Genomic DNA, 14,575 nt, shown 5'->3' with positions numbered 1-14,575 from the left:
CTTTGAAAATATACTACTCTAATTGGCCAGCTCTGGTCACATACCCACATTTGGTAGCGGTAGTGAAGGGGCACCAGGATTGAGACTCCTCCAGGGTCACAAAGAGAAGGAGAGAAGTGGTTCTTCAAAAAAAAAAGTAATGCTGAAGAGAACAACATACACCCACTACACTTCTCTCCCTAATTCCACCTGGCCCAGAATTTTAACCGGAGAATTTACTCTCTCTTCACCCTCCAAAGACTTATTGTGTTAGATTAAGGAGAAAGTGCTGGGCTTTCCCCAGAAATGTCTACATTTCTATGGGTGCCAATTTATTATTAAACTTTTAGACATGGGAGTCTGGATGGTTCAGTAGGTTAAGCACCTGACTTTGGCTCAGGTCATGATTTCAGGGTTCCGGTATCAAGCCCCATATCAGGAGTCTGCTTGTTCCTCTGCCCCTGCCCTCTCATGCTTGCACACACACACACACTCTCTCTCTCAAATAAATAATATCTTTTTTTAAAAAAAAATTGTTTAGACATACCTGTTGTTTTATAAAATTCTCATTGGTTATTGGAAGAAAAGTCTTCTCATTCTCAACTCACAAATTTTCTTCTCCAATACTTCAGCCTTGGAAAAAATTTATCATATATATTTAATATATTTTATCATATATGATAATATATTTTAATAATATATGATATATAAATGTGTGTTTTATCATATGTTATATATATTTAAATATATCACATATATGTATCTTTTAAAACTTTAAACCAAACCACTCCTCAAAATCACTACCATGGAATTTCTTCTCTCACCCTAGGAAAGAGTGTGGGAGGCTTATTTCTCCTGGTAGGTGTTTGCTTGAGCAAGGGAAGGGCAGGAGGAAGAAACCATCATGAACAGGTCTCTGTAATTTGCAATATTTAACAGCTAGTTTCAACTTCTTGTTTGATTTCATAATACCATCCTGCCCTTCAGCATAGAATTCTTTATGGCATTTTCTTTAAAATTAGCAAATTAAAAAAATACCCATTTTGAAAAATTTGTGATAACTCCATGAATGACCAGGGACACAGAAAAATTAATGCTGAAATTGGCTTTGTGTGTACCAGGAACTGCAAAATCAAATGCCCCCAGGGGCCCAGCAGGTCCTGTAAATGACCTGGCAGGCTGGGTGGAGACAGTGTCAAGCTGGGCTGTTTAAGTCCGATCTCAAGGAGGCGGCTTCTAGTGGGCTGCAACCCACTGCTGCCATTCAGGAGTACATTCTGTGGTGGATATTAATTATTCACTCCTACATGATTTCTTTCTCCTTCATGGTACCTGGGATGACTGAGCTTCCTTATCTCTTTGAGATTAAAAAATGGTCATGTGACTTGCTTTGGCCAACATAAGCTAGAGTGACATGTTTCACTCCAGAAGGAAGCCTTTAACTGCTGGTGCCTGGTCCTCTCCACCTCTCTCTCTTTCCCTGCCACTGTGGCCATGGATAACACCTGTTGATATGATAGGGCAATACTGAGCCATCACCTGTAGGACTTCTGCCCTGGACAATTACCTGAATCCACAGATGTCTCAGGTAGGTAAAAAATAAGCCTTTTTTTTGTGTTGAGCTGCTGAGTTTTAGAGGATGTTTGTTAATATGGCATAACCTATTTCATCCTATTAAATGTTTCCTGACTCATCTTTCTTGACAGAAGTTAGAGATCTAGAGTTTTGTGTGAAATCTTTGATACGTTTAAAAAAAAAAAAAAAGTAAGGTTGAGTCAGCAAAGCCAAATTCAACCTGCCAGTTTGTAATTTTTGGCCTACACGGTTTGAATGGAACAACCGATGAATGTTTTTTCTATGGTGCAGCAATCTTGTCGGGACTCCTACAGTGCTTATCATCTGTGTCACATATCAGTTCTTCGTTACTCTCAGCCTTGCTGTTTGTTGGTGTTCAAGACCTTGTTCCTAACTAGATAGGAGGTGGGGACAAATGAGGAATCACATCTTAAACCTTGTGTACCTCACAGGCACATGACTAGTTGCTTGGTTGATTTCTCAGAACTTCCTTCTTTAATGTTGGAGAAACATTTCTAGCCATTTCACTTTTTTCCTGTCTGCAAAAAGCTTTGGAGTCACTAATGTCCATTAAACTTTCAAAGGCAATTGTCCAAATAAGTCAGAGATGCAAAACTCAATGTGTTAATCAGGACTTTTCTAGTTGCACTACAGATCTTGCTTGACTTCCAGTGGGGTTACATCCCAATAAACCCGTCATGAGTTGAAAATATCAAAAGTTGAAAATGCATTTAATACACCTAACCTACTGAACAGCATAGCTTAGCCTAGCCTACCTTAAACTTGCTCAAACACTTACATTAGACTACAGTTGGGCAAAGTTACCTAACACAAAGCCTATTTAATAATAAAGTGTTGAGGGTACCTGGGTGGCTCAGTCAGTTAAGAGGCTGCCTTCGGCTAAGGTCATGATCTCAGGGTCCTGGGATGGAGCCCCACATCAGGTTCCCTGCTCAGCAGGGAGTCTGGTTCTCCTTCTCCCTCTGCCCCCTGCTCACACTCTCTCTCAAACCAAACAGTCCATCAATAAATAAAATCTTAAAAATAATAAAGTATTGGATGGCTCATGTAATTTGTTGAGTACTGTACTGAGAATGAAAAACAGAATGGTTGTATGGGTACAGAATAGTTGTCAGTGTATTGGTTGTTTACCCTGGTGATCAAGTGGCTGACTGGGAGCTGTGACTGTCAATGCCCAGAGTCACGAGAGAGTATGGTGAGCATATCACTAACCCTGGAAAAGATCAAAACTCAGACTCTAGTTTCTAATGAATGCGTGTGGATTTTCTACCATCATAACACTGAAAAATCCTAAGTCAAACCATCATAAGTTAAGGACTGTCGTAATAGGAAATCTAAATTCAAACTGCCTTAGTTAGGTAGGATATAATTTACTGATTCCTACAGCTAAAAATTCCAGAGGGAGTGATGACGTCAGGCACGGCTGGCAATGCCATCTGAGCTTGATGTGTCTCACTCTCTCTTGCTTGGCTATCCTCTACTCTTCTTTGCATTAGCTTCACTCTCAGTAGTGCACCTCTGGCAGTTTCAAGTCAAGCTTCTGGCAGCTTCTCTTCCCAGCAGATCCTCAACATTCCTAGCCTCATCAGACCCACTTAGGATATGTGATAATCTCTCAGTTTGGCCATTGGCCAGGGTTTATTAATCAGGCCTTTTGTAGTTGCCAGTGATAGGAAAGCTACATTTAAACTGTCTTAGGCTGGGTCTCTTGTCTGTCCCTAAGAGCCAGTGGTAGGTCAGCTCCATCCAGCAGGGTAGGAAGAAGTAGGCCAACATCTCCATAAACAAGTTGGTGTATGGCCTCTCCCTCCAGCTGCTTCCAGAGGCAATGACTAGGTAGAGATCTGGGAGGGGGCACTGGCTGGAAGGGAGAGCTTGAAGCTGTGTTTACACGGCATTCCATATACAGCTGAAAAACATCCGTATGAAATAATGGAGAAGACCTAATGGATATGACAGGAAGGTGGAGGGGGCTAAAGATCGCCAGGTTACTCCTCGGTGCCACCCCTGTAGCGTATTTAATTCGTGGGGGAAGCAAAGGCCCAGCAGGACTGTCGGTGGCCCAGCTATGTCCAAAGCAGGCCCTGGAGAGGACTTGCTCTAACCACACACACTAATTATTAGCCCCCACACATAGATCAGTTTAGTTTTTTCAAAGTCCCAGACGAAGACGCATAAAGTAACATTGCCCCTGTTCAATGTTTTCTTCCATATAAACGTCCAGACCTCATTTTCATAGGGAAACATCATAAGGCAGTTTCATAGTACCCACTTTGATCTCTATGCTGTAGTAAAGGTGTAGTTGGCCTTTCTGGGGCTCAGCGTCATGTTCTTCCACAAGACTATCGGATTTCTACTCATTTTCCACCGTATATTCTTTCAGGACCTTACTTTGTTTTTACTTGCCAACTTCAATGTTTTGAGGGAGACTGCTGATGGTGAAGGTGAGAAGGGTCAGTCAGTGTCATGGGTGCTCGATCCTGCCCCACGTTCCCCCGGTGAGACCAGTCCTCTCATCCAGAAAGCTTCCACCGCCCGCACTGGGAAATTAGCAGAATAAAACCTGACTGTACTCACACCGAAGAGACAGGCTCATTCCGTTTTGCTCATCTGCTCCCATCTGTCTCAAGTCTTGTTGTTTCTTTCACTCTGAGCATCTGTGCTCCAAGAAGGCATGAACTTTTTCTTTCACTTCCTTTCTTCTCTGGGTGATGACCTGACATCACTCTGGGAAGGAGGCTGAAGGTTACCGAATATAAACACTGTCACTCACTCCCATCTGGCTTAGGCAGAAAGGTAGGCTGGGCATGCAGGGGGCTTGGAGGTAGGCAATGCCAACCGTGGTGCCAAGGCCTTGGGAGCCACGTGTACGCAGGAGGGCTCGGTGTCTCGGTGCCTTTACGTACTGGGAGGGCGCATTTCCTCTGGAGTCGCCATTTACCATCGACCACTCGAGGAGGATGAAAGGTGGGAGTGAGTTGGCCCTGGAAGCCCTAATGGGGGGAGAAGGCCCCGGGGTGGGCCGAGGGCTGGGTCTGCTCGGGGCAGTGTCCCCGGCCGAAGGGAGCCCGCAGGGGCCGGACGGGAAGCCCAGGGGTCAGCCTGTGGCGTCCCAGAGAGCGCAGGGGGCTCTGGCCGGGGGCTCTGGCCGCAGGCGCGGAGGAGGCAGCCCGCTGCGGGCAGCCCCGGGGCCAGGTGGGCTAAGGTGGGGGGGGTCCCTCCTCCCCTCTCTCGCCCTCGGTCCTGCAACGTCCGAGGATGAAAACGCGCTGGAAGCCCGGGCTGGGGCGAGGCTGCGGATGCTGCCGGAGCCCCGGGCCCGGGGCCGTCCCGCCGCCCTTCCGCTGCCCTCTCCCGGGCGCCGGCGGCCGCCTCGCTGGAAGCCCTGCGCGGGGGATGCTCTTACATAACCGCCCGCCGCGTCCCGCTCCCCGCGGGGTGGGCGCCCGGGGCGGCGCGAGGAGCGCGAGGGGCGGCGGGCGGCGGGCGGCGGGCGCCCGGGGCGGCGGGGGAGGTGAAGGTCAGCGGGTGTGAGCTCCGGATCCACACCCCCTCCTCCCTGTCCCCTCCTTCCCTTCCTCTCCGTCCCCCTCTGACGTCTGGAGCTGGCAGCTCGGCGGGTTCCGCATTCCCGACCCCTCCCCGCCGCCCAGGGGCCGCTATATAGCCGGGGCTGATGCAACCCGTCCCGCCGCCCGCCACTGCCTGCGGGAGGGACGCTCGGCGGCCGCGACGGGGGGCGCTGGCGGCGGACGCTGCGGCGGCGGCGGGGCTGGCGCCGCGGCGGCTCCCGGGCCGGGACGGGCCTGGGCACCGGGCGGAGCTCGGCGGCCGGGCGGCAGCGGCGCTGCGTGGGCACGGCGCCTGCAGCGGGGCCCCGGCCCCGGGGGCGCCGCCTCCGCCCGCGGCTTGTGCACGGTGGGTGCGAGGGCGCGCGCCGGGGGCGCCGGGCCGGGCCGGGCGGGGCGGGCGGGGCGCGCGGGGCGGGGCGGGCCGCGCGGGGCGGAGGGGCGGAGGGGCGGAGGGGCGCGCCGGCCGCGGGCACCTGGGGACCGAGGCTCCCGCAGCCGCCGGGGCCCGCGAGCTCCGTCCCGGCGGGGGGCGCTGCAGCACGGGCCTCTGCCGCCGGCGCCGCGCCGGGGAGCCGCTGGCTGCCCTTTGGTTCCCGCCCTGGGACGGGAGGCTCCGTCCGCTCCCCGGGCACCCGGGGCGCTCCCTCCGCCTCCCCGCCGCGCTCTCCTCCCCCGCCCGTTTGCAGGGAGGTGCTCCCTTCGGGCGGCTGGGAACACGGGTGAGTGGGGGAGAAATCCGCCCGGGGTGGGGGCGGGGGCGGGGGCGGGGGGAGACGGGCGGTGGGACGTGGGGATGGAGGCCGAAAGGCCAGGTGCAGGGTGCCGGCGGTGGAGGGGTGACAGGGACCTGCTGGCAAGTCGTGCCAGCCCCCACCCCCCTCGCTGGGAGGAAGCGCTGCTCTTCGAGGACCTGGAGAAGCGCCGGGGCTCTCGGTCCAGGGAAGGGGGCTCCTCTCAGGGCCATTGCTCTGGGGTTCCGGGCTGGGAGCGGGCCTGGGGGCGGCCCGGGGGCCCCTGGGGGCTCGCCCCGGCTCCCAAGCCAGGTTACATAAGGAAGGAAGCCTGCTCCTCTAGGTAACCTGCCCCTCCTCTGCTGCCCAGCCCAGTTTAGAAGACTGTCTTCTGCCCCGCCCCTCAAAGGAGCTTGAGGGATTGGGCCATAGGGCCTGGATCCCTAGACCCTGGGGTGGCCGACCCAGGCTTTGCCTGGGTCAGTGGGAGGAGCCGGAGAGATGGGAGGTCTTGGCTCTCCTGGAGGGATGGATGGGCCATCCTCGTAGCTGGAGAGGCTGGTGGCAGAGGAACTCAACTGACCGCTTGATTCAGCTCCAGTTGCAACGTTGCCTGACCCTTGCTCAGTGTAAGGCTCTCGCTACAGTGTAAGTCCAGGGCATCCAGCTATGACCTGACCGCGTGTGCTCAGGGCAGACGTGCTGGGGTCTGTCTCTCAGAAAAAGGGCTTGCGGGCTGTGAGGGTATGTGTACCCAGGTGTCAGTCTTGGTGGACTCTCCTCAGGGTCTCACTCTGAGGAGCATCTATCTCATCTGAAGCTTTGAACTGTGATTGGATGCCTGCTTGTCCTGTAAGCCCTTGCTATGAACTGTGTTCCCGTATCATCTCCCTTCCCCACCCCAGCCCACCTCCTTTCCCTGAGGGTTTTTAAAAACACCTCCCATTTCTTTCATCTTTCCAGCAAATCTGGCTGCAGCTTGGATGGACGCCTTATCTTCCTTTGCAGGTTTCTAGGGGAGAGTTTAACCAGGTATCAGGTGTGAGCATGGCTCTGGTTTTATATATAAACCTGAGGACTGGGGCGGAGAAGCAAGATCTATTCTCGTGGTGCCTCTGGCTGGTGAAGGTTTTGCCTTGTTTAAAATAGGGAGGACAGATTTCTCAAAGACTCTTCTGTTCCTCTTCTTCTTTGGCTTTGGTTCAGAGCTGCCAGCAGCTCCAGAATCTTCCTGAAGAGCTGGGTGCTGTGAGATTTTGAAGGGCTGTTGGAAGGCATGCGTGTTGAGGCCTCTGACTTTCCCCCTAGGTTGGTTGCAGTCACCTCCAAGGAGATGTGTTGGTAAGTGCTAACAGTGTCCCCTAAGGAAGGATTTGGTCGAGGATCTCTCTACTTAATAACTAGCTTTTGCAGCCACCAGGGTGTGTTGTCTCCCCCACCTGTTTGCAGGACCTGTGGGCATCTTTTCCAACCTGCAGAATCCTTGGCAGGATGGGCAGGGCTAGGCTCTCTGGGCCTTGTTTGTCGCGGGGCTGCTGGTATTGCAGCAGGCCGCCTCTCGCACCGGTGTCTCTGTTTCCAGCTGCGCTCTGGAAGAGAGGGGCCCGTGTGATTCCAGGTTGGCCTGCTCTGTGTTCATTCTGCCCAGCTCAACTTGAGCAACTAGAGCCAGGGCTGAGGGCAAGCTACATTCTTTTCTGCTTTTCTGCTGCAGGATGCAGTTTGCTTTTTTTCCATACGAATGAATTATGTTTGAAACCGAAATGGGAGGAAGAGAAAAATACAGTGAATGTGTATGGGTATGTGTGTGTGCATACCTATATAGGCTGGGGGTGGGGTGGGGTGGTTAGCAGACACATTATTTTTCCATTTTCCTTTAATTAAGGCTCTGTGGAGGTGTGTTTGAAAACAGAGGGTCTCCTATGCCTTTGAGGAGGGTGAGAACACTGTTTTGGCTGCGTCCCGGGCCATATGCAGCATATGGTGGCCAATGAAACTGGGCCTGGCTCGTTCTGTTGCTTGTCTTGGCAGTCGGTTCCGTGGCTTGTGTTACCAGCTCTGGAACTTACGGGCTGCCAAGCTCTGTGTGCCTGTGTGTGTGTGTGTGCGTGTGTGCGTGTGCGTGTGCGCGCGTGTGCACTCTTGTGCGTGTGTGTGGTTTGGCCTCTCGAAGCTCAGCAGAGACAAATGCCTTAGCGACCCAGGGTTGGATTTTTCAGTCTGTGTTTCTTTACACTCATTGCTAGCTGTGGGAGGCCCGGCCAGAGCTCACCGTTCTGGCTTTTTTTTTTTTTTTGTATTTTATTTATTTATTTTTAGTCTGTTTTCTTGCTGCAGCCCATGGGATTCCATTTGTGGAGTTCCATTTCCAAAGCTTTAGCTAGCCAATGGTATTTTTTAAAAAGGGCCAAGAATTTGTCACACACTATGTGCCTGTCTGTGTTATGTATCATACTATGAACTATTCACACCGATGAGCAGAGATGAGATGAGGTGGGAAGAGAGGATGGAAAGCTTACCCAATGCTAGTATCTTCTCAGCTCTTCGCTATTTAGGACAAGGATCTTGGCAGAAATGCCTTAATGTGTATTTATTGAGCACCTACGATAGGCAGGGGAGAAAGCTGTGTTTACAGGCAAGGCCTGATCAAAAGCATGTCTCTGGTCTCCAGGGAAGAATCTTTCCTGGGGGGAGACGTTCCAGTTTCTTCCATGGCTAGATGGTTCTGCCAGGATCATGCATGCCAGTGTGTCACTCGGGTGGCTTCTCCCAATCCCTGCCATCCCCATCACCCCTCATCCTCTCCTTGTGAGGATATAAGGACTGACCCCTCCTAAGCAGTGCAGGAATACAGTAGGTCCAAAGACACAGAAGATGCTGGCCCTCTGCCTCTAGAGGCAAGGGTGGAAGACACTGGTCATGTCTTATTGCCAGTGATCTCTGTCCCTGGAGGAAACCTTAGGAGAAACCAAGGCAAAGGACAGATGCTGGGCCTCCTTCCTGCAACTTTGTACCCAGTGTTGATCTGGCATCCTTTTTCTTTTTTTTAAGATTTTATTTATTTATTTAAGTGAGAGCGCAAGCAAGGGGAGCAGCAAGAGAGAGAGAGAGAGAAAGAGAGAGAAGCAGACTCCCTGCTGAACAGGGAGCCTGACGAAGGACTCCATCCCAGGATCCTGGGATCATGACCTGAGCCAAAGGCAAGACGCTCTCTCTATGGAGCCACCCAGGCGCCCCGATCTGGCATCCTTTGTTTCTCTTCTGCAGTACTGGCCTGGATGCAGGATGGTCTTGCAGGTTGGGGTTTACAGCTGCAAAGTGGGATGGCAGAGAGCCCTCTGGGGAAGAATCCTTTTCACAGCCATAGGAGAGGGAGATCTATGCTAGGTGGGAAGTGTGCGGAAGGGATGTCGAGGGGTCATCCAGCACTGATATCCCTCCAGGAAGGAAGGCCTTCATGACTACACTGACTTCACGCTCACTAGGTGCAGGCGCGGTTCCAGGTACTTTCCAAGTATTAGCTAATTTAATCCACTTCTCAGCCTTACAGGGCAAATAACATTATTTATGACTCCCACTTTACAGCTGAGGAAAGTGACTTGCGGGGATGTTAGGGAACTCACCCAAGGTCACACAGCTAGTACAGGGCAGAGCTTGCAGTCACCCTCAGCTGATCGGGCTTCAAAGTTCTTACTCTTAACCGGCAACCCCCCCCCTCCCCTGCAGAGTTGAGGCAACCATCGGAGACCCTTGTGCCGCCACCCCTGTTCTCAGTCTCACAGATTTCTCCATTCTTTTCCTCCTTGCCTTCTGGATCATCTTATCTTTTGGAAACTGATTTACCCACATCATTTCAGATTCCAGGAGAGAGATCATTCTGGATGATTCCGTAGCTCCAAGAACAGGTTTGCTATTTAACTCTCCAAGATTCACGATAGTTAGTACTGTGTTTTGTGATCACTGGCCTGCTGCCCCCCACCCCTTCCTGCCCAGGGACTTCTGTCCCCTCCCTTCCCATTTTCCTCCTGGGAATCTATCTTCCCAGGCTCTGGCTCCCAAGACCTCCCACCCCCTGGGGCTGATTCTCAGTTGCTGGCTACCTGTCCTTGACTTCTAACTGCCCTAGAGTCCCTGGGGCCTGACCTGGGAGCAGTCTTACTCCTTAACTTGCCCCCCACTCACTTCCACTTTCTCTTAATGCTGAGCTTTGTGGCCTTGGGCCTTTTGCCCTCATCACACACCCAATTCCTGGCTCCCAACGCCAGGCCAGGCCAGTGATTTGCCTGGGTGAGGGGGTGCGGGGCCGGCCTTCTCAAAAGAGGCCCAGGGACCTTCGAGCCTCCCTTAAACTTTTACTTCTATGGACAGAGAGTTCAGGATGTGGATTCTAACTTTCTCTTAATCTGCCCCCGTCCCCCTTTCGTCCGTCTTTGCGGTTCTATTTGACGATGATGATTACTGGGCACTTTCTAACAAGAATAGCCCCTTACAAGCTTGACCCACCACTGCAAGATTGTTACTTATTTGTAGATATTTGCACTGAAAAAAATTTGATATCTTACAGGGTTATATACAGTAACCAAGAGAGGAAGATCAGAGGGGAAAACTTAGGTTACCTCTACCTCTCCTTTTGGCCAAATTGACTGTTCATGTTAGTATCTTCCAAGGCGACCCAATATCTGGAACTGAAGTGTATTATGGCTTTTCTTCTGCTTGTATACGGCAGCACCCTGACAGCGTGCCTGTGAGCCCCCAAGGACGTCAGAACAGGGAAAGACAGATGTCACATCTGTCACATCTTTGTTTGAGGTTCTTACCTCTTGGACCCGTCTGGTCCCTGTCTTTTCCAAGCCCACTTTTAGGGAGCTGCGTCACATTTCTCCAAATCTTAGGCTCAAGAACAGCTCAGGGTCCACTATGACCTCCTGAGCATTTTCTATCTCATTCACGCCTTACTTGTCAGTCTCATTCGGATCCTTGCATTACCCAGTTTTTCTTCGCTGGCTAGTTTCCAAGTTGTTCCTGGTCAATGTCCCCAATCGCCCAGATCTTTTTGGATTCTGGGCCTGTCTTTTGAGGTCAACCCCCATCTGCCAATTTTGGTCTTCTGGCAACATATAGAGCTTGCTCTTTATTTATGCATCACAGTTACTAATGGAGACATGGAGCATATTTATCTTCCATTCCGACCTTCTGGGCCCTGAAGGGAAAAATCTCCGGGTTCTTCCCCTAAAGCTTTTAGTGCGTTAGCTCTCCTTTTCCTCCTAAATTGTTTCCGTATGGAACAAACAGTTGGGGAGATGATTTCACCTCTTGTCATCTTTCCTATGTCTTCCTTGAAGTGGGTAAATTCCTCCTGGCTGCTGTTGGGTCTCTGCCACTGCCCCCCGCCCCCATTTTTATAGATCCCTAAATCACATCAAATTGTTTTATTTTTCAAATCACCAAAGTTGCCTTTCAACCTTGGATCGTCAGCCAGCTCTTTCCAGTTAATGAGGACCCGGTTATGAAAGGCAGCCGCTCCAGCTCCTCCATCTTCTGCCCCAACACCCCCCCCACCCCCACCCCAGAGCCGTTTAGGATGACTTCGCGCTGGTGAATGTCAGCTGTTGTGATTGTCTGCTAGGAATGGCATGTGTTAAGGACTTTGTGGTTTGTAGCTGAGCAGTTAGGGGCGCCCTTGTTGGGGGGAGGAAAAGGAGCGGGATTTTTTGCTTCTGCAGAGGAAAGCGTGGCGTCTGATCCTCTGAGTGAGGCTTGCCACTGGGATGGGTTCACGGGGGAGCAGGAATGGCAAGAATTTATGGGGCTGCTGCTCCCAGGGGGTACTAACCCCTCTGAGGGGGTTCCACAGTAGCAAAGAATCCATTATATTTTGGGATCATTTGTTAGTGTCTCATTTATACCATCTGTATGAAAATAAACAGAAGCTGCAAGCAGAGCCTATCATTCCCGGAATAGAGTGGGGTCTGGCTTCCATCTTCCTGAGATGGCTTAGGCAGGGGAAACATACAGAAGCCTCTGGAGTATTTTTCTTGGGGTCTACTGTGGGAACAAATAATCTGGAGGTGGATAATGAGCATCTAAACTCCCAGAGATAGATCCTTACCCCACTTACTGAATTTTGCTCCACCATGACTTCTTTATTGTTTGTTCATTCATTCATTCACTCACTCATTCGTTCATTCATTTTAATTTATGCATTAGCTCAGCAAGTATTTGTTAATTACCCTTTCTGGGCCAGCAGTGCTGCTAGGCACTGGGGTGCCATGGGACAGCAACCAGCCATGACTGGGGCTTCTGCCTTGAAATCACCCCTATGCTTGCTGAGTGGCCACATGGCATCTTTTGCCCCCACAGGAATTGGCTCTTATAGTATGAGAAGGTTCTGGGGCTTCTGGCCAAGCAGGAGATTTTGCTCTGTATTTTTGCTTGGCTGCACACCAGAGGTGTGGTGTCCCCATCCCATTAAGTGTTTGTATCTAGCAGAAGCACCAGGCACAGAGCATTTCCCAGCCTTTCATTGCCTGTCTGTTTTGACTAGCTCAAGCATCCTTTTGGGGGTGGTGGCATCACCACTGACCAGTGACAGGAGTCACTGACTCTTTGTGGCATCAGTTCAGGTCTGGCAGAGCGGATTTTGGAAGGTTCTCTCCTCTTCTGGAAATGCGATATGAGTGACCTTTGTCAGTTTAGATCAGATAGCCTGAAATCACTCCCCTCTGCTTGTGAGGTGTTCACATGGCTGGGCCCAGGCATCACTTTGCCACCTAGGAATGAATCCTTCCATTGGCCCCTTTCTCACTCTCCCTGGAGGAGGCCTTGGGAAACATGTAGCTCATCCACTCTGCTCCAGAGCCACCTTCTGGTGTGGAAACCTGCAGCCCTCTCTGCATTGCAGGCCTGGCTCTGGAGTGTGGCAGGGTGACTTCAGTCCAGTTCAGGTTTAGGGAGGGTCATAGCACCTTGACCCAGCACATATGGGATGTCTCAGGGGCCATGTCTAGGCTCCCACCCAGGCTACCTCTGAGTGAGGCTTGCCACTGGGATGGGTTCACAGGGGAGCAGGAATGGCAAGAATTTATGGGGCTGCTGCTCCCAGGGGGTACTAACCCCTCTGAGGGGGTTCCACAGTAGCAAAGAATCCATTATATTTTGGGATCATTTGTTAGTATCTCATTTATACCATCTGTATGAAAATAAACAGAAGCTGAGTTGGTTGTACCATGGGGTTATTCAGGGAATTTCCTAAACTTAGATCTGCATGGAAGGCAGAGTAGAGGGTCCTCTGTACAAGAGAGTGATCTTCTATTAGGGGCTAGTGTCTCAAAGTCCATCATTAAAAGGTCATTAATATCTGCACATATATCTCTTGAACCCTAGGAGGGGAGACAGAAAGGACAGGGTGAGAAAGCTTTGGTTCTAAAACCCAGGGACCAGGAGTCCAGCCCTGGCTTTTCCCCCTGTGTTACCTTGGGCAAGTCATTTCACCTCTCTGAGCTTTAATTTCCTCATGTGCAAAATGAGGATGTGGTTTAGATAAGTACAGGGCCTCCTCCAGCTCTAAGACTATAACTTGATGTGAATGAGTCTCAGATCCTTTTCTGAGATGGCCCGAGGGACACTAGGTGCTAAGGAGGGAAGAGGACCTGGGTGTGGGAGGCAGAGCAGGTGGAGAACAGACAAAGGGCTTGGGGTACCTCGTGAACTCAGGTATGCAGCAGCGAGCTCTGCAAACAGCTTCATAGGCAGGTGCCCTGGGGTACTGTTGGTGAAATGGCAGGTCCGCTGTTCACTCACATGCGTGTGTCTTTAAGGAAAGTGATGTCCAGCAGAAGTCTTTGTGTTTTGAGGGTACAAACCCCTCTCATGCTTTTCCCATCAGAGTGCAGGACCTATTGAGAAAGGGACACAGGGTTGTATAGGGAACCAAATTTCACCTTTGTTTATTATTATTTAAAGATTTCATTTATTTAGAGAGCAAAAGAGCACAAGTGGAGTGGGGGTGGGGGGCAGAGGGAGAGGGAGAAGGAGACTCTCCCCTGGGCAGGGAGCCCACCATGGGGCTCCATCCCAGGACCCTGAGGTCATGACCTGACCCAAAGGCAAACACTGAATGGACTGAGCCACCCAGGTGCTCCCGTTTCACCTTTAAAAGAGAAACAGAGATGGAGAACATGGTATGCACTTGTGGCCAAAAGGGGTCCCTAGTGGACCCCTCTCCTGCAATCTAGACCTGGAAGCCTTCATGGGGAAAGAGAGTTGTGGGTAACCCCCCCCAGGGCCACTCTTACGGGAGGCAGTAAGCCCAAGACAGTGGCCATATGAGAACATTAATTCCGCCCAGGAGGGAAGTGTGGTCCAATGGATGTCACATCTCCCCTGTCCCACCATATACATCCCTCTCCATGGGAAGAGACTGATGGAGATGGAAGGGTAGGACAAAGCTCCTCCAGGATTTCCAGGCCAGTTGAGGTTTTGATTTTCTGGCCCTGTGCAGAGAGGTGGGAAGGGAGAGACATTCCCTTTGCAGGACTGGAATCCAGGAGCAGCTTCGTACTAAAATGTGCCTTACCAGGCTGTACACATCTGATCTCCATATTCTCAGTGCCTCCTGGCTCTTGGTGGTCAACAATGGGAAAGGTGGGTGGATAGATGGATGGATGGTTGGATGGATGATAGATACGAGCCCTGTAA

At 51.3% G+C, this 14,575-nt stretch overlaps 1 protein-coding gene and 1 long non-coding RNA gene across 6 annotated transcripts in view; one reads left to right on the top strand and one right to left on the bottom strand.

Moving 5' to 3' along the window:
* Positions 1-4,283, bottom strand: part of LOC121493332 — a 29,027-nt gene extending 24,744 nt beyond the window's left edge. The window contains exons 1-2 of the long non-coding RNA XR_005988450.1: positions 4,153-4,283; positions 527-612 (exon numbers count right to left, since the gene is read on the bottom strand). This is a non-coding gene — a long non-coding RNA (uncharacterized LOC121493332). The remainder of the gene's footprint in view (positions 1-526; positions 613-4,152) is intronic.
* Positions 4,271-14,575, top strand: part of JDP2 (Jun dimerization protein 2) — a 42,665-nt gene continuing 32,360 nt past the window's right edge. Inside the window, exon 1 of one of the 5 annotated variants that reach the window (XM_041759105.1) lies at positions 4,271-4,542. In XM_041759105.1, the coding sequence (XP_041615039.1) occupies positions 4,407-4,542 (136 nt within the window). In that variant the 5' untranslated portion in view covers positions 4,271-4,406. Of the gene's footprint in view, positions 4,543-4,597; positions 5,494-5,582; positions 5,867-6,380; positions 6,527-14,575 lie in introns of those variants that run through there. The other 4 variants (XM_041759110.1, XM_041759106.1, XM_041759107.1 and 1 more) reach the window with 4 other exon arrangements.

This window comes from Vulpes lagopus, chromosome 6, assembly GCF_018345385.1.
Source record: "Vulpes lagopus strain Blue_001 chromosome 6, ASM1834538v1, whole genome shotgun sequence".
NCBI classification, from domain to species: domain Eukaryota; kingdom Metazoa; phylum Chordata; class Mammalia; order Carnivora; family Canidae; genus Vulpes; species Vulpes lagopus.
This window is presented reverse-complemented; position numbering and strand designations above follow the sequence as displayed.